Source organism: Engraulis encrasicolus, chromosome 24, assembly GCF_034702125.1.
Source record: "Engraulis encrasicolus isolate BLACKSEA-1 chromosome 24, IST_EnEncr_1.0, whole genome shotgun sequence".
NCBI lineage: Eukaryota > Metazoa > Chordata > Actinopteri > Clupeiformes > Engraulidae > Engraulis > Engraulis encrasicolus.
The window spans coordinates 31,677,125-31,701,978 of NC_085880.1; the positions used below are offsets into that span (position 1 = coordinate 31,677,125).

Here is a 24,854-nt window from a genome sequence, read left to right on the forward strand (position 1 = left end):
AGATGTGTTGCCTAAACCCACAGCGCTAGTCCACTTCAGAGTATGACTCCCCCCCAATAGCTAAATTTGCGGTACATATTTGACCTCAAATGTGTCAATATATCGTAATCCTTTTGTTTTACGTAGCGTAGCGAAAATAAATCGTCACGCACACAAAATCATGGTACAGATGTGAGTTTGTTCACCAACGAAATTCACGTCATGTAATTTCTTTGCTAAAACCCTGCAGCCACGGCTTTAGAATCAGTGCTGCTCACAGCTGTAATTGCCTTGCAGGCCGACGGCGCCTCAGACTTGAAATTCACGTCATGTAATTTCTTTGTTAAAACCATATGCCACTGCTTTGACATCTGACACTGTCAACATCAATAATATAGGTTTTTTTGTATTCTGACATTGTTGAATGAAGTCAAAATTGTTACTCTAAGGGGAACCACAACCACGAACACAAAGCTCATGAACACAACATGTGTACTCTGCAATTCGACAATAATCCCTCTGATATTGTAGCCAGTTACTATGCTTAGAAGTGAGTTGATTGAATGATTAATTGGTTGCATTGATTTGATTACATTTCCTCCAGTGAGTGACATTAAGATGAAGAGAAGAAACGATATTGAGAGCTTCTTTATCAAGAAAAAAAAAGAGTCAGAGTCAGTCAGCTACAGCCAGTACCAGCACCAGTGCAGATGCCCACACAAGCCAGCAGCCTAGGGATAGTGTTGATGAGCAGTCCACTACCCCAATACAAGATGGTAGGTTGTGCATGGAAAGTTTGAATTAGTTACATGTAGCCCTTTCATGCACACCGTTCAACCAGTGGAACACTGTTATTGTCATCAAAAAGGTTCTGTCATAGTGCCACACTACATAACACAGGGTCTTTAGTAATACACTATGGTAACTCTGGTAACGACAAAGGTATAACGCCATGCATTAATGTTGAGACAGAAGATGATGAACTAAAGATTTGTATTATGTATATGTGCATGGACCTGTCTGTCTGTCTGTCTGTCTGTCTGTCATTTTAAACTATCCTTGTATTACCACAGTTGACCAGCCACATTTGGAGGAGGAGGAGACGGACTGTGAATCTGTGTTGTCTGGATCTCCACCTACTGAGCATGGTATGTCAGGTTCAGATGTCATTCATGAAGTTGGTGTCTACTCTCTCATACTTCAGTTATTTAAAAATGGCCAATTATGCATATTTATATGTGAATGCATAGCATTTAACCAGATTACACTGCACTTTCAATTAAAAGCCTGGCACATTAAAATAACTTAATGAGGATATGTGTGTGCATTTATCTTTAATTTCTGTGAATACGTACATAGAAAACAAAGACCTAAACATAGAACATTTCAATACTATATATATATATATTTTTTATACTACTACAAAATATTGTATTTGAAGTTCACTGGTGCTTTTCTTTAAAATGCAGGAAATAGCATAGAATAAATGCAACATTTTCTGTGTGGGAGGACCCCCGTATGTGTATATAATTCCATGATTCCATGGCCACCTCAGACTATATTTGTGTGTCATCTTGGCCACCCTAGTAAAAATGTCCTGGATACGCCCCTGTTTGCTGGACTTTTGTACATCTTGGTGAACGGCAAGTGCGAAGATGCCGTTTTTGTCACCCTGCGAGCGCAACTCATCCAACCCGGAAGAGCACTTCCCCCCTCCAGGAGACTGCGGCTGTCTACAGTTGTTACGGTGCCCATCCACTAGTCAGTTTTACGCAAGCCGTACCAACGCATTCAATTCATTTTCAATGAAATGCGGCATATCGTCGTTACCGGACTCGCAATGCATGTTGGGATTCCGGCACGGCGAGCGTGGCTCCGGTGGCACGTCCAAAAGTTGAGCTCTCTGAAAAGTTTATGCAAATTAGCAGCGGCTGACGGACTGCGTTACCCAATGACTGTTGATTACATGAAGATGTCCCATGATACCTGTGGTCATCACGAAGGTGCATTTCCCTCGGTAAAATTAGATTTTTGACATCTGTCGAACTTTTGGATGTACAAAATATAGACTACAAGCATGTATGTTGCATGTGCTTATGATGCCTGGGTTCAAATGATTATGTTCGATTTCGACCATAAGCACAACAACACGAGGCCAAGCTGTGTGTGAAAAAACACATCTGCCGAGTTCGGTAAGAGCATTTTGAACTGTAATTTAGGGGCAGTTGGTTTGCTATATGGATAAAAACGGCTAGAAATATAGATTGATATACTTCCTGTATATAACTCCCGGGCCACGCGAGCTGTAGTAGCAGTGCGTCGACACTGGGACATCCAGTACGTCGAGCTGCGATAACGTAACGCTATAATGGATCTCCGGCCTTAGGCTGTCTGCGTTGCCGTTGATCTACGCCTCCACACAGGATTCCACCTTCTCAGCTATGGACCGGACAAATTACAATTACCCTACTCTATTTGTTTGTTTGTTTGTTAGTCTTTCTGCACTATGGAGTTAACCAGAACTGTCATTTCACTGCAAGCTAACCCACAAGGTTACGGTTGTATGTGACAAATAAATTACTCTTACTCTTACTCTTACTCTTACTCTTACAAATTCCGACATAGTTAAAGGGGCTGGTAACAAAATGATTTTAGAAAATTATTTTAGTCTTCTATGTTATACGTTAGTTTGGCAATCAGTGAATTTTGGATAGATGAGTTTGGATTTATTACTGATACTTATCTAGAAAGGAGAAAAAAACACATATGCTATTCCCCGTTGTGTATCTTTTTTTCTGGTTATGGACAGATGGAAGGCTTACAAATAAAGGCCAGGTGTTATATAAAAAAGTCACATGGTGTGTGCAGACACCTATTTCCATCTAGGCTCTCAACCTTTTTTGAACACCCCCTGGACCTCATCATAAGCCTGCCAAAGCCCCCTTAGTATCAAAAAATAAAATGCCCCTCAATGGCAACTAAGCACCGCCCAATCTCAGCTGTATAATTTTCAATGCCCTCCTAGAACTCCCCAAACACACCCTGGGGGCAGGGTTGCCAAATGCTCAAAATCCACCTGGAAGCACTAAATCCATTTCTATGACCAAAACCCACCCAAATGCCCATTTTTACCCACATCCAGTCAACCCAAGCAGCGGGAACCGGCCAATGTGACAACACTGCCTGGGGGGGCTGCAGAGTCCCAGTTGAGAAACACTAATCTACACTACAGTATAAAGGAAAAGGAAGGCTCACTACTGACTTTGTCATTGGCCTCCATGGTGGCGGTCTCCAGCTGGGTCTGCTTGTGCTTGAGGGTCAGGCACTCCTGAGTCAGCTTCTGCATCTCCCTCTCCTGGGCCTGAAGCTGGGACACCTGCCAGGAGAGAGAACATACCAGGAATTCTAGGGCTGTAATGACTCACTCAACTCATGATTCGATTTGGATCAGGATTTTTGACCTATGGTTCGATACGCCACACGATTTTTGAAATCTACGAAAACTATGATCGTTTCTAGGTAGAGTGGGTTACAAGAGGCTACTAATGATATAAAAATATTAAAAAATAAAAATGATGATTTGAAGCACTATCGCATCATATTATGTGGTTGCTTTCTGGACTGAAAGGTAACAAAACTTTGGAGGGGCGTATCCTGATACCGTCTCCTTGCATCGCAATACACTGTTGTGACTCGCGATGCAATGTATATCACGATTTCTCGTTTCGATATAATATTGTTAGAAAGTCCTAGTACATTTTGGCACACACACACACACACACACACATACACACACACACACACACACACACACACACACACACACACACACACACACACACACACACACACACACACACACACACAGAAAGTCCACCTTACCTTGTGCAGCAGGCTCTGGTTGTGTGTGAGCAGGCGTTGGCACTCCTCCTCCAGGGCTCTGGTGGCTTGGTCCTCGTGCTGCCTCCGGGCCCTCTGCAGATCCTCCTTCTCACGGCACAGAGCAGCCATGCTCACCTCCAGCTCACTCACCTGATCACACGCACACAGTCGGAAAGAGGAATGTAAATCCATTGTCTGTGCGTATAAATACATTGTCTGCCCAACGTTACACCAAGACATGTGTGATGTGAAATATGGCAACTTGTGAATGCTATAGGAGCTATTGTCCATGTTGATACAGTTAACACACACGTTTTTAAGGCCTCACAACTACTGGTACTTAGAAAAAAAAAACTCAGTTGGATACATTTATAACCGAGTAACTCTGCCACAACATTTCTATATACAATGTGATGTTGGCCTGTGGAAAAAGTGTAGACTGTACTGTATGTGTGTGCTCTTTGTAAGCTTTGGCAAAACTGATACAAACCGAGAAGACGATAAAACAAATATGGATTTCATAAACAGAAAAAAACTAAACATGGGCCTTGCATCCAACATTTTGAGTTTGAGGGTTTGGGGCCTGGCTAAAGCTGTCATTGTGCTTGTTTGTGCATGATCAGTGTTGCCAGATTGGGCTGTTTCCACCCAATTGGGCTGCTTGGGATGGGTGTCTGCGGGTAAAAATGGGCTGGATTTTTTTTAGTGCCTCCAGCCGGTTTTTGAGCATTATTTGGGCTGGACATGATCAGACACATCTGGCAACCCTGGGCATGAGGGTAGAGTTGTGCATTACCTTGTCCTGGGACTCCTGCAGCGTCCTCTGCAGTGAGGTGACCTCCTGGCCGTGAGCGTGCCTCTCCTGGGACGCCGCCTGCAGCTGGGACCGCAGCTGCTCCGCCTGCACGTCAACCGCACGCAGGGACTCCTGCAGCTTCTCAACCTGTCAGGACATTTAAAAAAATATATATATTTATTTTTAAAGCATTCTCAGGACATTTTTGGGGCCAGAATGTCAGTCATCAAAATATGATATACAGTAAAAGCAACAAAGCTACTGTAGGGGCTTTGCAGAGAGAGCTTGCCTCATATATAGAAAAAAAAACAAATGTTGCTAATGGTGTAGCACAGTTTAATAGCAACTCAATAGCAACCTTGATTGTCCAGCAACTTTGAAAGCCTTGAGAGTCAGCAGTGTTAAGCTGACAAGGCACATGTTAAGTTTTTAAAAACAAGTCCGACAGGCGGACAACAGATGCGTCCGTCTATGCCCGTTCTGAACCTTTTTTGCCCAAACGCCCCCTTGGCCTCCTCATAACCTGTCAAGGCAATTTATCAATAAGCCTACCATGTACTGTATAAGCCTGGATTTGAAAAAGTACCATAGGATTTCAACAGTGTTGGGCAATTTACTGAAAAACTGTAATGCATTGCTGATTACATGTTACTGTCTTTTCAAAATAATCCCTTACACTACATTTAGCAATGTGGGGACCTAAGGCGAATTTAGCTAGGGGGGCCATCGGTCCATCCCATATCACATTTTTTTTTAACATAAAATCTCTATTTTTGTTAGGCTATTTTTTTTTTTAATCACGATTTTTTATTTTAAAAAAAAATAATAATTACAAACATAAAAAACAGGCAAACATTACAACCCTTTCTGGACAGATTTCAATGAATAGGCTATTTGCAATTTTACATAGGCCTACAGGCAGTGATGTCCCCCCCTCACTGAAGTGTTATTTCATGTGTGTGCATGATGCTGTCACCTATTTGAAGTGACGTTGATGTTGGATTTCATGGAATACTTTTAAATGCCGCTTTGGGAAGAAAACAGAGTAGGCGACAGGTGAACTGTCTTTCTGTCAAAACAGTGGTTTGCAGGCGTTTGCGTTTTCACGTGGATATTGTCTTCGTGGACCGTAACAGACAAACAGTAAGTTCCATAAACTAATCAATGAGACATTGGCTACGTGTACATGATGTTTTTAAGTCCGATTTAATAAATGCGATTTAAATAGATCGGATTAAGAGTTATTTTGCGATGTGTATACATGGCACTTTCACTTAAATGCGATTAAACGTCTGGGGAAAATAAAGCATTGCGATTGGACTGAGGACGCACGTGTTGAGCGAGCCAAATAAGGCACGGGGGCGTGGTTCAATGCCACCGAGATGCAGGTCATCTTCCCCACGAAAATCGTTGCCTCAGGCGGACTGAAATCACAACATTTCCCCCTTTCTCCCTGGATCATTTACAATGCTACATTAGCTACCCTGTTAGCATAGAAAAACGAGTGGTCAAATGGTAATGTGGAGTAACTTTGTTGTGCTTCATTACTTCGTGGGGCACTTTTACATCAATATATGGAAGCCACAACATTTATAGTCGCTTAGGGACTTTAAATTAAGCAAAACTTTCATGTGAAAATCAACAGGAAGTGCCGCCATGTTTTTCTCACTGGCATTGCACGCATGAGCTCCAGGCCAAAACTGAGCGACTGCCACCTTGTGGACACAAGAGGGAATCACAAGAGGGGGAATCACAAGAGGGAATCACAATTCAGAAACGCATCACGGGAGGGCGGACGGACGGACGGACGGCGGACGGACGGACGGACGGACGGACACCAAAGCCTCTTATAGAGATGCGTGGGACGCATCTAAAAATCCCATTAGTCATTACAACAGCACTGCACACACAGTGATCACAGAACACACAACAAACTTCCATGGTGCCCTGAGAGCAATGTGTGGTCACAGGGCTATGCTGGCGATTGTGTTACATTGTGATTTGTGATTTCAGGGGCCTGTTTTTACCCTTAGGTTGGTCTCTCTCACTCACACACAGGCACAGGCACGTGCACACGCACGCGCAAACGCACACGCACACGCACACGCACGCGCAAACGCACACGCACACGCACACGCACACACCTTGTGGTTGTTGTCCTCTGCCTCCTTCAGCAGCCTCTCCTTGTCCTGCTGGAGCCACTGCTGCTTCAGCGTGAGGCTGCTCAGCTCCGACTCCACCTCCGACAGCTGCTGAATCTGCATTCAACGCACAGCATTTAAATATCACAAAGATGGCTACCGGTCACAGACATCACAGCACGCTTACACAGACAGTGATGAACAGCTCAGGCTGTTAGACACAGTAGATGTTTTATTATACCCTTCTTCCTTGGCCATGGTCAGCTCCCTCTGTATCAGTTGTCACTCCATGTGCCGTGTGTGTGTGTGTGTGTGTGTGTGTGTGTGTGTGTGTGTGTGTGTGTGTGTGTGTGTGTGTGTGTGTGTGTGTGTGTGTGTGTGTGTGTGTGTGTGTGTGTCTGTCTGTCTGTCTGTCTGTCTGTCTGTCTGTCTGTCTGTCTGTCTGTCTGTCTGTCTGTCTGTCTGTCTGTCTGTCTGTCTGTTTGTCTGTCACTGCCTATGCACATACGTAGGACATGCTGGGATGACAAGTGTTTACAACAACCCCTCATCATGTTGTCAATCCCCCAGCCCACCTCCAACCACTGGGGGCAGTCACAACCCTTTTGCTGGAGTGTGTGAAAAACAGTCATTGGCTGGATCTCAAATGGAGCACTTATGCACTTCAGTGTCCATGTTTCAGTCCATATGGCGTATTAGTTACGTACTGAAACATAGTGCCCGAAGTGCACTAGTGCGCCATTTGAGATCCAGCTATTTTGTCACAGTGACTTAACAGCTGAATAGCAGGGCAGAATAAGTGTGTGTGTGAGTGTGCGTGCGTGCGTGTGTGTGTGCGCGTGCGTGCGTGCGTGCGTGTATGTCTCCACTACCTTCTCTTTGGCTGTGCTCAGCTCCCTCTCCAGCAGCTCCTTCTCCATGGTCCAGCTGGCCTGGAGCTGGGCCCTCTCCCTCTGCTGCTGGCCGGCCTCCTCCTGCTGCTGCCTGGCGCTGGCCTTCTCCGCCTCCTGCTCCCGGCACACCTGGGCCAGACGCTCCGTCAGCATCTGCACCGCGCCCTGGTCCGAACGCAGCCGAGAGCTCAGCTCCGCGTTCTCGCTGCTCAGCGCCAGGTTCCGAGAGCTGAGGTCCAGGACCTCCTCACGGTACTTTGCGTTCTGTGTGGAGTGGATGAAGGGAGGGAAGGAGGTTTTTTTTTTCAACTGCTTACACACAAAATTGCTTTTTTAATCTCTAAATTTTCATCTTAAAGTAAGTGCAATAAGTGCTATACAAATTCAGATTATTACTTTTTCGGTGACTAAAAACGAAAACAGATTTTGTTTGCTTTAGTTGCAAAAATTAAGCATTTCATTAATGTGTCAAGTTGACATCCTTTTAAGTCTCATTCCGTGGCACAAAATGACATCTGAAAATCGCTGTTCAAAACTGTGGACCTGTCACACACAGTGTGTCTGAGAGTTCTAAGAAAAATATGGCAGCATGAACTGGCAGATACAGTACGTACACTGAATCAGCAGAACAGTCCTGGTGCTCTTGTGAAGCTATATTTAGAAGCAAAAAAGGGGCCTCGGGACTGTATCAAATGGGCTAGCATTAAAACAATGACTTAAATAGGTCACGGAAGGGTGGAAAAGACACACTCAAGAATATATTTTTTGTTAAAAAGCTTTCTTTTACTGCATGAATGTTGTGTTGAATGTGCCATGATGCTAAAATGCTGAAACTACAAGGAACAATGTATCTCTCTCTAATATTTCACACTGGGTAGTATGACGACACTTTCAATGCCGTTTTCCGCATTTCAAGGTCACTACGCCTACCCTTTGTAGGGCAGTGTAGAGGGCAGTTAATTGCTGACGGTAAACAGTTGTGTGAAAGCATAACCACGTGGTCAAAGCACACTCCTAATACTACAGGACAACATGAGGCAAATACAACAGGGCAACACACGTTTACCTCTTTGTGCAGTTGTTCCTCCTCCTCTCTTTTCTTCTCATGTTCTCTCTCCAGCTCATCTAACCTTCTCCTGTGTCACACAAAAAGTAAACAGATATTCACATCTATCCGTATGAAGTTTGTATTACACAGGTCAAGTTCACCTCCACTGTCTGTACTAAAATAACTGAAAGGAAATGATACAATGTCTATGCTATTCTATGCTCCCCAACAAAGTTTAATGGCACATTGTTTCGAACGCTCAGTCCTTCATCAAAGTGCAGTGCACTTGATCATTTCCTTTCAGTTATCTTCTGTCTGGTCCAGCACCTGTACTACAGATGTCTGTGTGCATTCTCTGACTTTTTAAATAGAATAATAAACATACAAAAATAAATGAATAGAAATGTAGAAGTCAACACACCTTTTCCTGTCGACATCGTCTTCAAGTGATGTCACATCTTGCTGCAGCATAGTCAGACGGTCTCTCAGTGCACCGTTCTCAGAGTGGACTTCATCCAGTTTGGCCCTGATACAGTAGAGGACATGAGGTCACGTCCATGACAACATTGTCAACACCAACAGGTCAGGCCCAACATATTGATATTTGATCAATGCATCAGTGTCATTGTTGCAATGAAATCGTCAATCACGTGAAAACGCACAAAACGGCTTTAGTGGTCAAAGCAATCCTTCTAAGATTAGTGGTGAAAAACGGCGCAACACACAACACAAACAAAAGTCCAAACATTCTGTGAGATTCTGTGTTATTTCTATACTCTACTGTCATGCAGGTCAAAAGAAATCATTCCATTAATACATTTTCACGCATTTGTAAATTTCCAAAAGGACAACCATGAAGCAAAAATTGCGCAGGTGAGTTGAAGAGAAAGTGAATGCCATTAATCATCATTCCATTAGACAGAGCACTGTGAAAGAAAGAAAGAAAGAAAAAAAACCAAAAGTAAAACCATACAGTTAGCGACACTCTCAAAGCTACAGTTATTCACAGTTCATTGCATCCAGCGTTCAGCTGCAGGAAGGTAGGCAGGCAGGCATCAACGCCTCAGATCAAGTCATATCAGATCACATCGGATCACGACAGTGGTAGTGGGGTTAGTCAGTCATTGCGTTCAGTCACTGGCTCACGTTCCTGCTCGGTTGTTCCCGCAGTTCCGGAACACGTGGACAAACCTGTGAGGACTTGCCGGATCCATGACCATCTCCAGAGCAAGCACCAGACCCTCCATCTCCATCAGTTGCTCCCTCATCCTGCTCTTTTCCCGCTCAAACGCCGCATTCACCCGCATCAGCTCCTCCTGGGTCACCAGAAGCTGGTTGGTGACCGTTTCCAACTCCTGCCTCACCACGACGAGTTCTTCCTCTTTGTCTTCCTGCAGAACTCTCAGATCCTCTTGGGATCTCTGGAGCTCAAGGGCGACTTCCCCTAACTCTTGGCTGAAAGCGTCGATCTCTGTCTCCTTGTCTCTGTGCAGGGTTGCTAGCACCTCCTGCAATCGCTGGAGCTGGTTGGTGACCCTTTCCACCTCCTCTCTGGCCATGCGGAGCTCTTTGTCTTTCTCCGCGCGAAGGCCTCGGAGGTCCTCCTGCGATTTCTCCAGGGCGGCTTGGAGTTGGCTGGTGACTCCCCTGGCCTCCTCTCGGACGGCGCAGAGCTCTTTCTCCGTCAGCTCGAGCAGAACCCTGACCTCCCTTTGCGACCGCTTCAGCTTGCTGGTGGTGGCCTCCACCTCCTGTCTAAAAGCACTGAGCTCAGCATCCTTGTCTCCTCCCTGGGATGCTTGAAGCTGGCTGTAGGCTTCTTCCAACTCCTGTCTAAGAGAGCTAAGCTGTGTCTCTTTGTCTCTGTCCATTGCTTCCAGATCCTCCTGGGATTTCTGGAGCTGGTTGGTGAGTCTCTCTACCTCCTCTCCAACTACACTAAGCTCGTTCTCCTTCTCCTCCTGCAGAATTCTGAGCTCCTGCTGTGATTTCTGCAAAGAGGCCCTTAACTGATGAGCGTTTTCTTCTGCCTTCTGTCTAGCAATGCTAAGCTCTTTATCCTTGTCCTCTAGCATGCTTCTCAGCTCCTCTTGCGATTTCTCTAAAGAGGCCTTGAGTTGGTTGACTACCTCTTCTGCCTCCTGTCTAACAGTGCTAAGCTCTTTCTCTTTGTCCTGTAACACACCTCTCAGTTCCTCCAACTCTGCTGCCCTGAGACTCTTGCCCTTCTCAAAGAGGTGCTTCTTCTGCTGGACTACGCCCCCTCCCAACAGCTCTGCATCTCGAGCCTCTAGTTGTGCCCTCCGCTCCCACACCCCCCTGGCCCTCCCCACGTCTCCTCCAGCCTCCAGTTGCGCTCGTTGCTCCCACACCCCTCTGTCCCTCTTCCCCACCTCTTGAGTCAGCCGCTTAAGCTCCTCCCTCATCTCGTCAGTCTCGGCCTCCATCTCCACGATCTGTGCAGACAGCTGGTTGGTCATGCGGCGGTAGACGGCGTTCTCTTGCTCGAGGCAAACCACGTCCTCCTTCTCCTGCTCCAGTGCCGACCGCAGCTCGCTCGCCATGCTCTGCTCTGATCGCAGGGCCTCCTGCAGACTCTGCTTGCACTTGCTCATCTGCTTCAGGTCTTTGTTCAGGCTCTCGGAGCTGGCCTTCAGGTGCCACAGAGCTGTGGTTTGCCTCTTCAGCTCCTCTCGGACCTCGTCTCTCTCCGCTGTCAAGGCCTCGAGCTCAGCTGCCTGCTTTGCTAGCGCCGACTCCTTGCTTCTTGACGCATCCTGCGCTTTTTCCATGCTGGCCCTCAGAGTGCTCATCTCCTCGTCCCGCTCTCTGCACTGGGCGTCCTGCAGGGCGAAGGCGCTTGACAGGTGGTTGCAGTTGCCCTGGAGCAGGTCCTTCTGGCTCCGCAGCGCATCCGCCTCAGCCTGGGCGCTCTCCAGCTCCTGCGTCAGCTGAGCGAGCTTGCGGAGCTGCTCCTCCGCCCGGCGCCTCTCGCCGTCAAGCTCGTCTTCCGCTTGCAGGAGCTCGGAGGTCAGCCGCTGGATGGCAGCGTCCTGGGACTTGAGGTGTACCGTGTTGTCCTCCAGCTGCTCGCACATCTCTTCTAGCTTGGCCTCCAGACGCTTCTGGAGCTCCCGGGCCTCCACCTCGGCGCGGCACTCCAGCTCCAGGCGCGTCTGCAGGTCTCGCACCTCCTCTTGAAGGACCACGACCTCCTGCTGGTGCTGATCCTCCAGCCTCCTCACCTCCAGCCTCCTCTCCTCCAAGGCCACCACCTCCTCACGATGTTTCTCCTCCATCCTCCTCTTCTCCAGCGTCATCTGGTGGTAGATCTGCGCCTCTGCCTTGGCCCGGCTCTCCATCTCCAGCCTGGTCTTTAACTCCTTCACCTTCTCCTCCAGGGCCACCACCTCCTCCCGGTGCTCCTCCTCTATCCTCTTCTTCTCCAGCGCTACCTGGTGGCAGATGGAGGCCTGCTCTTCGCCGAGGCGCTCCTCGTGCCGCAGACGCTCCTTGCGCGCCTCCTGCTGGGCCTCCTGCAGCTGGGCGTCCCAGTGCTGCCGCTCGCAGTGCAGCTTGTGCAGGAGGCTGCGCTGGGCCTCGCCGTACTGCTGCTTGCACTGCGCCAGCTGCACCTCCGCTTCCTCCCTGATGCAGTGGCGGCAACAGCAGTACATGTTGTACAGAATGTGTTGGTAACAATTTAGAATAACTACCCCTAAAACCACTTTATAAAAAACAACCAACTAATTCTCAACAAAACATTTACAAATGCTTGTAAATGAGTAAGAAATAGTATTCCAACACAGCAGATTCAGGACAGTTGCATCAGTCCTGGAAGGTTGTCCTCCAAAGAGCAGAAGGCATGCAATCACTGGATATAGAAGTATTTGGCAGGCAAACACACGTAAAACTCATCCAGTAGAAGTCAATTCCCACTCCACTGTGTATTTGTAGATTGGTTCTTACTCATTAACAAACATTTGCAAATGTTTTGTTTTATGATCAGTTCATTAATAAATGTTAATAAATTGTATAAGGCTTTTTAGGGGTAGTTATTCTAAAGCGTTACCCATGTTGGACAGCAGCACATGACACAGTTAAAGATGCAGTGTTAATTCAACACTGAGAGGGTGTTGAATTAACACTGCATTTTTACTGCGTACATACAGTTGAAACCTAAAATTACACTGCATAAAACGACACAATGTCTCAGAGACAGATTTATTTTATTCTCAGAGAAAGAAAAGACTGGGTGTCTTTTTAGACAGTGTCTGGTCTCAGCTGTATATGTTGCTGCCTGTTCAACACACTCCATAGGCATTGAGGATTAATTTTCCCTTTTTGGCTTGACAGACAACCACACAGACACACACACACCCACCCACACTCACTCTGTTGGTCTCTCTTGCTGTAATTCACTCACTCACTCACTCTTCCTTTCTTTCTCTCTCTCTCTCCCTCTCTCACTCTCACTCACTCACTCTTTTTCATGCTGCTCATTTCAAAACAGGAAACATAAAACATGGTTAAGTCGTCACATTATCCACATGCATACTTGCAACAAAAATACAGGAGGTTGCCCTTCGAGCTGCTGAATGACATTTCTGTATTTAGTTATGTAAATGAGTCGGGTTGAGTTAGGTGGCAGGACATGCATAATTTGGGGGCGACACCTAAGTGCTGACTCATTTCTTAGGGGGGAGGGAGGGGGCAAACTCAGGGGGGGGGGGGATGCATGTTAGCCACCGATACAAGACAAGACACCCAATCTGACTGTGCGCACAATGGCTATACTGATGACAAGTGGCCAATTTACATAGTATAGTATAGAGATATAACACAAGCATGCCATCCTGGATGGGAAATACTTTACATCATACAGTAAAGGGTTTAAGAACTTTCGACAACGACAAAACTCGGGGAACCTCATATCAATAATGTGGAGCCTTTACTGTACAAACAAAGTTGGCACACATGGATGTGCATCCATCTACTATACAGTACAGTACTATACAGCTCGTGCTGGTATATTAAGACCATTGAGACGCCACGAGCTTGCTACACAGTTATCTAAAAACTCTTGCGTGCCCATCATCTTCACATCTTTTGTGCATCTTCATATCATGTTTCTCTATGGCCGTTTGGAATGTTGAATTTACTCTTTAGTAGTCCTGCCCAGAGGTGTATACAGTAGAAGTTGAAGTACTCTTACAGATGTAATTACAACACCAGTGGAATGACATTGCACGGTTTCAACTTTGCAATATCATACTACTAGTGTTGTAATTACATTCGTTAACAGTACTTCTACTTTATACAACTCTGTTGCTTGAATGATGGCCATCACTTAAGTCAACTGACTCAAATGAAAACACTTGCCCCACAAGAATATGTCTATGTCTAGTCTATGGCATGGTATAGAGAGAAAACGTAATTTCATTTTCCTTGTATGACTTGTGCATATAAAGAAAGTGACAATAAAAGCTGACTTGACTTGACTTGACTTGAATGACGCAAATGAGATGAAAACACTTGCCCCGCTAGCCAACTCACCTGACCAGCAGCACTTCCTGGTCCATCTTTAGCTTTAGCTCCAACTCCAGCTGGTCCTTCTCAGAGGTGAGGCGCTGCACGATGTTGCCCATCTCGCGGGCGAAGTTCTGCTCCAGCTCGGCCCGCTCACGCTGCAGCCTGCGCTCCTGGTCCGAGCCCCAGGCCCCGGAGCCCTGCTGCTGCAGCTGGGCCTCCATCTTGTCCAGGGCCTGCTTCAGCTTGGTCGCCCGCTCCTCCGCCAAGACCTTCTGCTCCTCCAGCTCACTGATCTCCACCTTGACAAATGACACGCATCGTCGCTGTCAGGCAGAAACCTTGCATCTCCACTTTTCATTTTTTTTACTGATTACTTTATAACTCACCATTTTCGACATAAACAAATGTTGCATCATTAAAGCTGGTTATAATTTATCATACGTACAGTATATACTCACTGACCGATGGTACTATTTATATTTTATAATGAATAAGGAACAAATATGAAATTATAAAAAATAGCGATTTCAGATGGTTTATTTTTTTCAATCTGTCTAGAGACTGTATGATTTATGACACATGTTTACACTCTATGTATTTTAAAAGGGAACTTGTACATGAAAACATTACTACATATTGTACAAGGCCCAACGACAAGGTCAGATTTCATTTCATGTCATTTTCGTCTATTGTATACACCGGTATGCTTTCGTCTAGGCTATTATCAGGTTGAATAATAATAAATAATAAAAACAAATCAAAACCTTGAAGCTCTGTGAGATATCCTTGCGTTCCACCTCCATGTTGTTGCGCATCAGCTCCATGCTGCGCTCGTAGAAGTTCACCTGCACAGGCCAGAACACAGACGTGTCAATGTCAGGCACAGAAAAACAAGACATACCAAACATCAACGCTCATCATGTACATCCTGGTATTGAACACTATACTACATGTAGTGTAGTGCACATATAAGTTTTCATTTGCTCCAACCTCATGGCGGGCCAGATGTTTGCCATGCCCGGACCGGATCTGACCCGCGGAGACCACTAATGTTCACCTTGGTATTGAACACTATCCATGTGCTGTAGTATACGGAGTATGCCTTATTTTTCATTATCTCCCTTCTCTACGTCTATATAAACACTACACTAAAGATGGTGTTTCTTGAAGCAATTTTTACAATGTTTCATTCCTACACTGCGTTCAATGTCAAGGTATCAATATTGTGCACAGGATTTTCCTAAAATGAAGATTTACTTTCACACTTTATGTTGGACTCCGGCTCCGGCTCTGTGTGTGTGTGTGTGTGTGTGTGTGTGTGTGTGTGTGTGTGTGTGTGTGTGTGTGTGTGTGTGTGTGTGTGTGTGTGTGTGTGTGTGTGTGTGTGTGTGTGTGTGTGTGTATACCTGGGTCTCCAGCTGTATCTTGAGGTCCTGCACCTCTTGTTCATATTTCTCCTTCAGCTGTTCCATAGCCAGCTCTGTCTCGATGCTCACAGATGGAGTCAGCCTCTCCAGAGAGCCCAGCACTAGGATACGCACACACACACGCGCACACACACACACACACACACACACACACACAAATATGAGACTCACAGGCAGACACAGTATGAGACACGCAACCGCACACACAGGGATGCATATTCTTACACACACACACAGATGTGCAAGTAGACACACAAGTATGACACACACACACACACACACACACACACACACACACACACACACACACACTAAATCGCGTTATAGCTCTTTCTGTGCTCGTCCAAGTCCAGATTAGTTTCCACAAAAAAGCATTTTCTGAGAAACTTAGTTTTCAATTCTTACCATTTTTATCGTCCACTTGGAGTTTCTTTTTAGCTTGTGGAGAGCCGGCTTTCTTCATCTCCGGGTCGTCTACAGAGAAAATCAGAGCGAGAACACAGAAGCTTGAGTGGACACTTCTGACACACACACACACACACACACACACACACACACACACACACACACACACACACACACACACACACACACACACACACACACACACACACACACACACACACACACACACACACACACACACAAATACACAGCTAAAAAAAACACGACAGCAAACAACATGACAGTCTGATACCTAGCGCAAATGAAACTGTGAGTGAGTGGAGGGGTGTGGCTTAAAAAACAAGTCACAGGGTGGCAACGACAGAGGGCGGGGCTTCTACTGTGTAAACATCACAAGCTTGTGTCACCTTGTGGTGTGCCACATGTTGTTAGAGTTTACATGAATGGAAGTCAATAGGGGGGAGGAGGGGGGGTCGTACCCGAGTCGTACTCGGTGGTGAGTTCTCGGCGCGTGGCCCAGGAGTGTGAGGGGGAGAGGGAGGGGCTGTCTCGGGAGCGCCGGCTCTTTCGAACAGAGCCCTGCTGGGTCCTCAGCATCTCCACCTCCGAACTCAACTCGTCATTCCGGTCCCGCAACTCCTGCAGCAGCAGACACATTCCAAACATTGAGGAGTGAGTGACTTATAAGTTCTAATTGAGTTTAGCTCTCTCTCTCTCTCCCTCTCTCATTTGTTCTTTTGTCTCTGTCAACAGTATGTGCTTTAAGAGAGAGAGAGAGAGAGAGAGAGAGAGAGAGAGAGAGAGAGAGAGAGAGAGAGAGAGAGAGAGAGAGAGAGAGAGAGAGAGAGAGAGAGAGAAAGAGAGAGAGAGCGTGCCCGAGACTCATTTAGCAATAGCAGAAGTTGCTCAGGCACAATTCTCTTAAAAGACATACATATTAGCCACTCTGCTACGTATGAGCAATGGGTCAATCAAACCTTTTAAAAGTTGGCATGCAGCACAATGGCAGATCTCACTGCAACACACACTAGCATCACACAACTACTGATCAGAAACCAAATCACTCAAAGCCGTGAACACAGGCCAGGCTCACCTGCACTTTCTAATCCCCACAGACAGAAGGCATTTTAAAACACAAATAGCATTCGTTAGCAGGTGAACTGAAGGGGACATGTACTTCAGATGTCAGTTTCAACAAACCAATGTCTGTTTCAACTGGGGTTGCCAACCGTCCCTTGAAATATGGAATCGTATTATTGAGTACTATTGAGCTGAAACGGGACCCAATTTGTCCTGTATTACCATGAGAATCAACACTAGTTTTAAAAATGCCAATATAAATAATGGGAATCCGATGGGATTTGCCATTATTCACCCTTGCATAAAAGGTCACACCCCGAACAGAATAGACATTTACATTCCAACTGATTCTTTATGTCTTTGTGATGCACAATGGAAGTGGAATGGACACAGGGACAGAAATGATTAGCCACCAGCCAAATTATGAAGATGGCTGGGGTATTTTATGCTGAGTGGATTGAGATTTTTTTTGTCAGTGGTTTGTTAAGATTCATCCTTAAAGCAAAACTGTCTCATTTCTGGAAATAACTAATTTCACTAATTGACTTTTACCTTTCCAGCTAGTGTTCAGCTAGTGTTCAGCTAGTGGCTAGGTGGTTCCATAAGATTCAATGACAGTTGCTAGCTTGGAATTAGAAGTGCAGTAGCATCACTAGACAAAGAGAACAGCGGGAAGAACTTGAGAGCAGTGAGGTGCAATTATATAACTCCATGGGGGGGGGTAAAATGAGCTTATTTCCAGAAATAGTATGGTATCGCTTTAAATGAATGGAAACAAGGTCATTTTGCGCAGTACAGACACAGTCTCAAACCCCCAACCTCAGTAATTTCGGGTATGGGAGGTGGATGCTCTAACTTAAGCGAGCTAAAAGCCTGGCGCCTAGCTAACTCAGTATCTGTATGAGGCTTCAGGAGGGAGGTTTGCTAATGCTCCACGCCAAGATCTGCTAGTTTAGATTACGCTTTATTTCCATGCCTCATGATGATGCAGACGCTGAAGAAGACTTTAAAGATTTTAGATTTAGATTAGATAAGACTAGATTAGATTCTTTATTGGGATATTTGGTTTCACATCAGACTGTTCAGTTCCATCAGGTTAGATATTGTAGTGCACGTCTAATTTGCTATACATATAGACACCATTTTCACACATAGACACATAAACAAGAACTATAAAGCCTATAAAAGAACAAGAATTAAACTTGAGATTGCGGCTTTTCTACAAGACACGCTACATGAAGAGTCAGATACTCACCCTGCATTGCACCTCATACTCCTTGATGATCTCAGAGAAGCGCTCCTCCTGGTGAGCTAGGCCACTCTGGCCTTGGTCCAGGCCCCCAAACTGTGAGGGAAAACAAAACATGCACACACACGCACGCCCACACAATCATGTCAACCCTTGTTTTCTGATGAATGGAGAAGGGGGCTCACCTCTGTCAAGAAGACTTAAAACACTATACGAAGACAATAGTTAAAGTGTGCCGTTAAATGTCTTCCTTAGGCCTACTAATATTAACTGATTTTAAAATATATTTATCCACTCCTATCATTTAAGTACAGGTAGACATTTGTCCTGACATTTCAAATCTGGCCTGTGAGTAATGTATCACTTCACATTCACACAGTTGTAGGCAATTTTTTCACATCGTTGAGCGTGTTCCCCATTGATTTGTATTGGGTTTGTTCGTGATGAAGCAGTGATGCTTTTGCTAGGCAGTGTGCATGTGCACTTTGCCAGAATGCATCAAACTGGCACAGTGCGAGCCCATTGACTTCAGAGCACAGGTCTACCTCTCTTTCACCACATCAATTTCATTCTGAATAAAACTAAATTCCTCTTTGAAAACATGATGTCAACACTTCACAATTCAGAATTAAAAAATTAAAGTGCAATGTAAAACCTGACGGGACTATTTCATTCTGAATTGTTACTTTCGAAATTAAAAACAATTGTGAACGTGGTCAATGTCCTCTCCCCCGTTTCTCTCATCTCTTCCATCTCCCTCACTCCCTCTCTCCCTTCCCCCTCTCACTCTTCTCTCTCCCTCTCTTGTCATTACTCCTCTTTCTATCCCTCCCTTGCGTCTCCTCATGTTTCTTGCCCTTTCCCCCCTCCATCAGTTCCTCTACTCTCTCTCTCTCTCTCTCTCTCTCTCTCTCTCTCTCTCTCTCTCTCTCTCTCTCTCTCTCTCTCTCTCTCTCCCCCCATCCCTCCTTCTCCTTCAGCTTCTCACATGTTCCTCTCTCCTGTCTTCCCTCCACCCCCATCCCTCACCCCTCTGCTCTTCCCTCCTTTCTTCCCTCCTCTTCCTCTACCCCCCCCCCCCCCCCCCCCATCTCCTTGTCATTCCGTCATGAATGCTCACCTTGTCCAACAGCAACTGTCCCAGACCTCTCTGTGGTTGTGTGAACTTGGCCTCTGTCTTTACCCCCCTGTGTCCCTCTATTCCTCTGTCCCCCTTTCCCCTCCGTACCCCCTCCCCCCCTTTCCCTAACATTATGTATCATGTATGTATGTACTGGTATCATTATGCATGATCTCTAGCTTTCTTTCCTCTCTCCTTTCTTCCCCCCTCTCTCTCGCTCTTCCCTCTTCCTTTTTTTTCTCTCCTCATACCTCTCTCTCTTTTCTGCCCCCCCCCCCCCCCCCACCGCAGGTACTCACCTACCCCCAGGTGCCCCCCCACCACCCCCCCGCCTCCCTCCTCACCTTGTCCTGCAGCAGGTGTTCCAGGTCCCTCTGCAGTCGAGTGACGGTGCCCTCGGCCTCCGCCAGCCTCCCCTTCAGCCCGCTCACTTCCTCCTCCAAGCGCACGTTCTCCTGTGACACACACACCACACCACACCGCACAGCACAGCACAGCACAGGCAGAGGCTGTTATTCAACACCATGCCACACACACACAAGGATACACACACACACACACTCACACACACACACACACTCACACACACACACACACACACACACACAATGCAATAGGAAACACTCACTGGTCCACTACTAGGCAACACCATGCAACACACACGCAACACACACATGCACACAAACACACACAGTGGGAAACACACACTGGTCAACTACTACTAGGCAACACTGGCCACATAATGACTAGGATGAATTTCAAGGAGCTTGAGGCACGCAATGGTGTCCTTTAAACAGAGCAGCAACAGCACAGAGGGATTAACCATGTCCCTGGCTGCTGAAGAGATCAATCAATAATTTAAAGAAGATTTGTGAATTCCACTAGATCTGTCTGAGCATGTTGTATTTCTTGGCCATTTTGCATTTCGCACTTGGTATACAATCCACACACATAAAAGGCACAAACTAACAAACTGGCACCTGGATGGAGTTGCAGATGGATTACATAAAAAAAACCCAAGTGTGTAGACAGTCAAGACTAAAGAGATGGGGAAAGTTGAAGCATTATTGTTCTTCGTAAGAATACCTGGAGAATTTCCCATTGTAAATGAACCTTCTTCAGAGAAACGTTAATCCCCAAAATAAGGTTATTATAAGTGACAACATTCCAGCCTTCTGAGACAGAACAACGAAGCCCAACTCAGTATTTTAAAGTTGCCATACCTCCAATGTCCACTAGGGGCTAGCTACAGAAAGAAGCAACGACATCATCCTCACAGACTTTCAAAATTAGCATTTTTCACCTGACGCGAGACACCTTCAATTCAGTGCGTTTGCAGTAGGAAATGTTGCATCCAGTGCCAAAGCCATTAACTTACAACAACCCACTACAATATGGCAAGTGGTATTCATTTTTCATGCTTTTCTTCAAAAACGGAACTTGTCTGAAGCCACGGTGCACAAGGCTAATTCTTATATACAGGCTGCGATGAGAAAGCCACCTCGTCCCCCTACCTGTGTCTCCTGGCACTCCGCCCCTCCTCATCACCTGTGCTGTGCGGCATGGCACTCCTTATAACTCCCGTCCTCCCATGTGCTTGTGTCCTAATCATGACGATGTCATGAGACATCACTGATGACAGTATCAATATCTCACAAAAGCAGTCTTCAAAAGGTCATCTTCTCATTTGCTGAATAGGGATGTTGAATGGGGGAAAATCCCCCCCCCTATAATTTGTTGTGGCTAGGAAACGTTACTGTTTTCTCCTTGGAGGCCGGGCATCACTGGAGCGCGAGGCCACAAGCGCAGGTTGAGCAAGAGTTAGGAAAATAGACCGTACCCCTGATGTCTCTGGCCTGTACCTTGAGTGCGTTTTAATATGCGACCTTGCCTCCTCCACTTGCTTCTCGTCATGATGACATCACTGACAACAGCATTATATTTCAATGTCTTGCAAAAGCTCAATTGTAAAGTCTTTTTCTCATTTGCAATTGGGATAGTGAATGAAAAACAGTTCCTCAAAAGTTGTTGTGGCGAGGCTGACAGCTGGGAAACTTTATCGTTTTCTCCACGGAGGAGGGGCCAGGAGGCGGGACGAGGAGACAAGCACAAGTGGAGGAGGCAAGGACACATATTGGGATCTCTAGACTGTAGGTCCTGCCTCTTCTGCTTTAATCTGCTTCCCTCCCACTCCCCCCATCACCCGTGCCTTGCAGCCTCCCACCTCCCTCCTCCTTTTCTACCTCTCTCCCACCATCATCTCTTCCACTCCCCCTCCCCCTCCTCCTTCTCCTTCTCCTCCTACTCCTCACCTGTGCCGTCTGGGACACCTCCTCCAGTCTGGTGGCATCTCTGGCCTGCAGTGCCTGCACCTCCTCCTGCAGCCTGCTCCTCTCCCCCTCCAGCTGCTGCAGTAGCACCTCCCCCTCCTGCTCCGTCTGGCTGCGCATCGCCGTCAGCTTCTCACGGAAGTCCTGCTCCAAGTCCCTGTGGATGACATTACATTTCATAAATAAAATGTTATACCAGAGATAGCAAATACTTTTTAATGGCGTTTTTGCCGAGATAGGACAGTGAAGACAGTATTTTATTTTAATCTACTCTGGCTAGGCTACTGTATGTTTTGTATGTTTTTTAGGCTTGTCTTTGTGTACTTTCATAATTGTACACATGTCCAAACTAATGTATTGCTCCAAAATGCAAGAAATCCCATTCCCATCCCATTCGTGGCAATAAGGCCTGGTTTCCTTCATTCATTCATTCATTCATTTCTTACTTGATCTTGCTCTCGTTGAGGGACTCCATGGTTGCGTGGCGATCGTCCACCTCCCGCACCAGCTGCAGGTTCCGGCGGTCAGCCCACTCCAGGTCAGCTTTGGCCTTATCCCGCTCGCGACACGCCTGGTCCGCCAACATCCTACAAAAACACACGCATACGGATACACACATTGTAAAAAAGTAGAAGTCTTAGGTCGGCCAGGTCAAAGAGTTATCCTTTCCCCCACGTTAACGCTGGCAGTTACAACGGGTGCTGTGGCTGTATGCTCATGGGTGCCTCATACATTCCACCGTGGCCATGTTGCGCATGCGCACACACACACACACAGCACATGTAAACACACAAACGCGTGCACGCACACACAGCACATGCACACGCATATACAAACACACGCACACACAGTTTTTTTTGTCTGTTTGTGTGACTCTACATTACTCCCTGCGCTCACAGTATTACATTACATTACATTTCATTTAGCTGACGCTTTTATTATACCAATATCAGGGTATTGGTTACAGTCCCTGGAGCAATGTGGGGTTAGGTGCCTTGCTCAAGGGCACTTCAGCCATGGATGCAGGTGTAGGGAGAGGTCAGGTGGGATTCGAACCTACAACCCTCAGATTGAAAGACCAACTCCCTAACCGTTAGGCCAAGGCTGCCCACCGTCAGTATCACTCTCCTGCGTCTTCTTAAGGGTAGTTTATGCCTCGAGATCAGCGTCACTGCATCATGATGCAGTGAGCCGCGCAGTTAACGTAGTGAAGCCCCCCCCCATCACGCAGGTACTCTGGGGCACCTCCCCAAAATTGTGTCTCGACGCAGGGAGCGACGGCGTGAAAGAGCGAAAATAGGTCTCTGATTGGTCCTCTCGACCAGCCTGCTCTGTCCTCGAGTCGAGAACAAGTGCTACTTCCTTGTTCTAACCTTCGTCGGTCTACGGACTGTGAGCTCTTCATTAAATAAGTTGCCCGTGCTTTGTTGTTTGATTTATTTACACGAACCGAAGACAACACATGCGCTTGCAAGTTACGACGCTGAAGTTATTTGGACAGTTGAACAGTGGTTCCGAGGTCGAGGAAACATTCCGCTTCGTCCTCGACAAATGAGCCACTTCTTTGTTCCAAACTACTACTGTGGCTGCCAGTGCGATCAAACATGCACGTGATATAAAGATTTAATGTTTCATTTTCATTCTCGTCGAGTCTGTGATGCTAAAAAACAACCGACACGTCTAGTTTACTCTTTGTATTGAAGGCAGTTTCAGCGTGGAATGACATCGCGCAGACCGTGCTTCAAAACAGGGCATAAACAAGAATTAACTGCATCATGGCTGCGTCAAGCTCACTCTGTGGCACAAGTAGGAAGCATAACTGAGCCTTTACTCTCACTGTACTCTCTATGTCCTGCACTCTCTCTCCTAACTCTGTTATATCATATAACACAATGCAGGTCCACACAACAAGAGCTGTATTGTAGTAACCCGATTTAAGTGGACGTGACCTAAAGCATGTACTGTACTGTATGGTGAAACTCATTAGGACATGGATTTACTTACTCTGGCTCTCTATAGGAACAACAACAATGGTCTGCATTAGAAGTGCAGAGTACACCACGACTTTTTCAAAAGAAAGAATTAAGACCACTCTGTGTTGAAACTTCAGGATGGGGAAGCTGGGTATCAGACACAGTAACAAAAGCTCTCTCTCTCTCTCTCTCACACACACACACACACACACACACACACACACACAGGGGAAGCCAGGTATCAGACACTGCATCAGACACAAACACACACAGATTTACAGTAGAGTATTAAATAATCGGACTGTCCCTCACTACACATTTGGGGATGTTTGGATTTGGATTACAGAGGGTAAATGGGTCAAGCCATTCTGCTGTCTTTTGGTGAATGCCGAGATTGTGTTGTGCAATCTCAGTGTCGCCTCTCAGCTGAGCTCCACTGGGAACCATGGGGGATGAAATACTGTACGAGTGGAGGGTCCATAGGCACCGTGCAGATTTCTCCAATGCTACTGCAATTTGAGAGAGCTTGCTATGTACAGCCTATCCCTGTCCTCTGTTCCTTCAGCAAACTTTTAGATGCATCCTTTATAATGATATGTACCACACAAATAAACAGCAGGATGATTAATAACAAGAGAAACATGATTTTTGCTCTGGTCATCACTTTTGCAGTTGTTGTTCGTGTTATGTGGTGTAGAAATAAAAGGCGTAGAGACGTATTTTAGGAAATGGATCTCCTTCTTGTGGGATATTATCATTATTATTATTATCATTATCATCATCATCATGTGATAAGGGGTCTGGTTCAGGGTGCTGTACGTACTGTAGGTAGTGGATCTCGTTCTTGTAGGAGATGAGTGCAGCCTGGTGGATGCCATTGCCACTGACCAGCAGCTCGTTGTCCAGCGCCAGAGTCAACTCAACCAGGCTGAGACGCTCCTCCAGAGAGAAGTCCAGAGTCTGAGAAGACAAATCAAACATGCACGCACACACACACAC

At 46.2% G+C, this 24,854-nt stretch overlaps 1 protein-coding gene across 1 annotated transcript in view; it reads right to left on the reverse strand.

Moving 5' to 3' along the window:
- ninl (ninein-like) overlaps window positions 1–24,854 on the reverse strand; it is a 55,252-nt gene that overhangs the window by 7,334 nt on the left and 23,064 nt on the right. The window contains exons 9-26 of the mRNA XM_063191387.1: window positions 24,679–24,815; window positions 22,329–22,469; window positions 21,865–22,039; window positions 19,897–20,007; window positions 18,439–18,528; window positions 16,583–16,742; window positions 16,104–16,172; window positions 15,678–15,799; window positions 15,036–15,116; window positions 14,296–14,570; window positions 9,931–12,387; window positions 9,161–9,265; window positions 8,758–8,827; window positions 7,671–7,955; window positions 6,802–6,915; window positions 4,658–4,804; window positions 3,862–4,011; window positions 3,242–3,355 (exon numbers count right to left, since the gene is read on the reverse strand). Of these exons, the coding sequence (XP_063047457.1) occupies window positions 3,242–3,355; window positions 3,862–4,011; window positions 4,658–4,804; window positions 6,802–6,915; window positions 7,671–7,955; window positions 8,758–8,827; window positions 9,161–9,265; window positions 9,931–12,387; window positions 14,296–14,570; window positions 15,036–15,116; window positions 15,678–15,799; window positions 16,104–16,172; window positions 16,583–16,742; window positions 18,439–18,528; window positions 19,897–20,007; window positions 21,865–22,039; window positions 22,329–22,469; window positions 24,679–24,815 (4,803 nt within the window). The remainder of the gene's footprint in view (window positions 1–3,241; window positions 3,356–3,861; window positions 4,012–4,657; window positions 4,805–6,801; window positions 6,916–7,670; window positions 7,956–8,757; window positions 8,828–9,160; window positions 9,266–9,930; window positions 12,388–14,295; window positions 14,571–15,035; window positions 15,117–15,677; window positions 15,800–16,103; window positions 16,173–16,582; window positions 16,743–18,438; window positions 18,529–19,896; window positions 20,008–21,864; window positions 22,040–22,328; window positions 22,470–24,678; window positions 24,816–24,854) is intronic.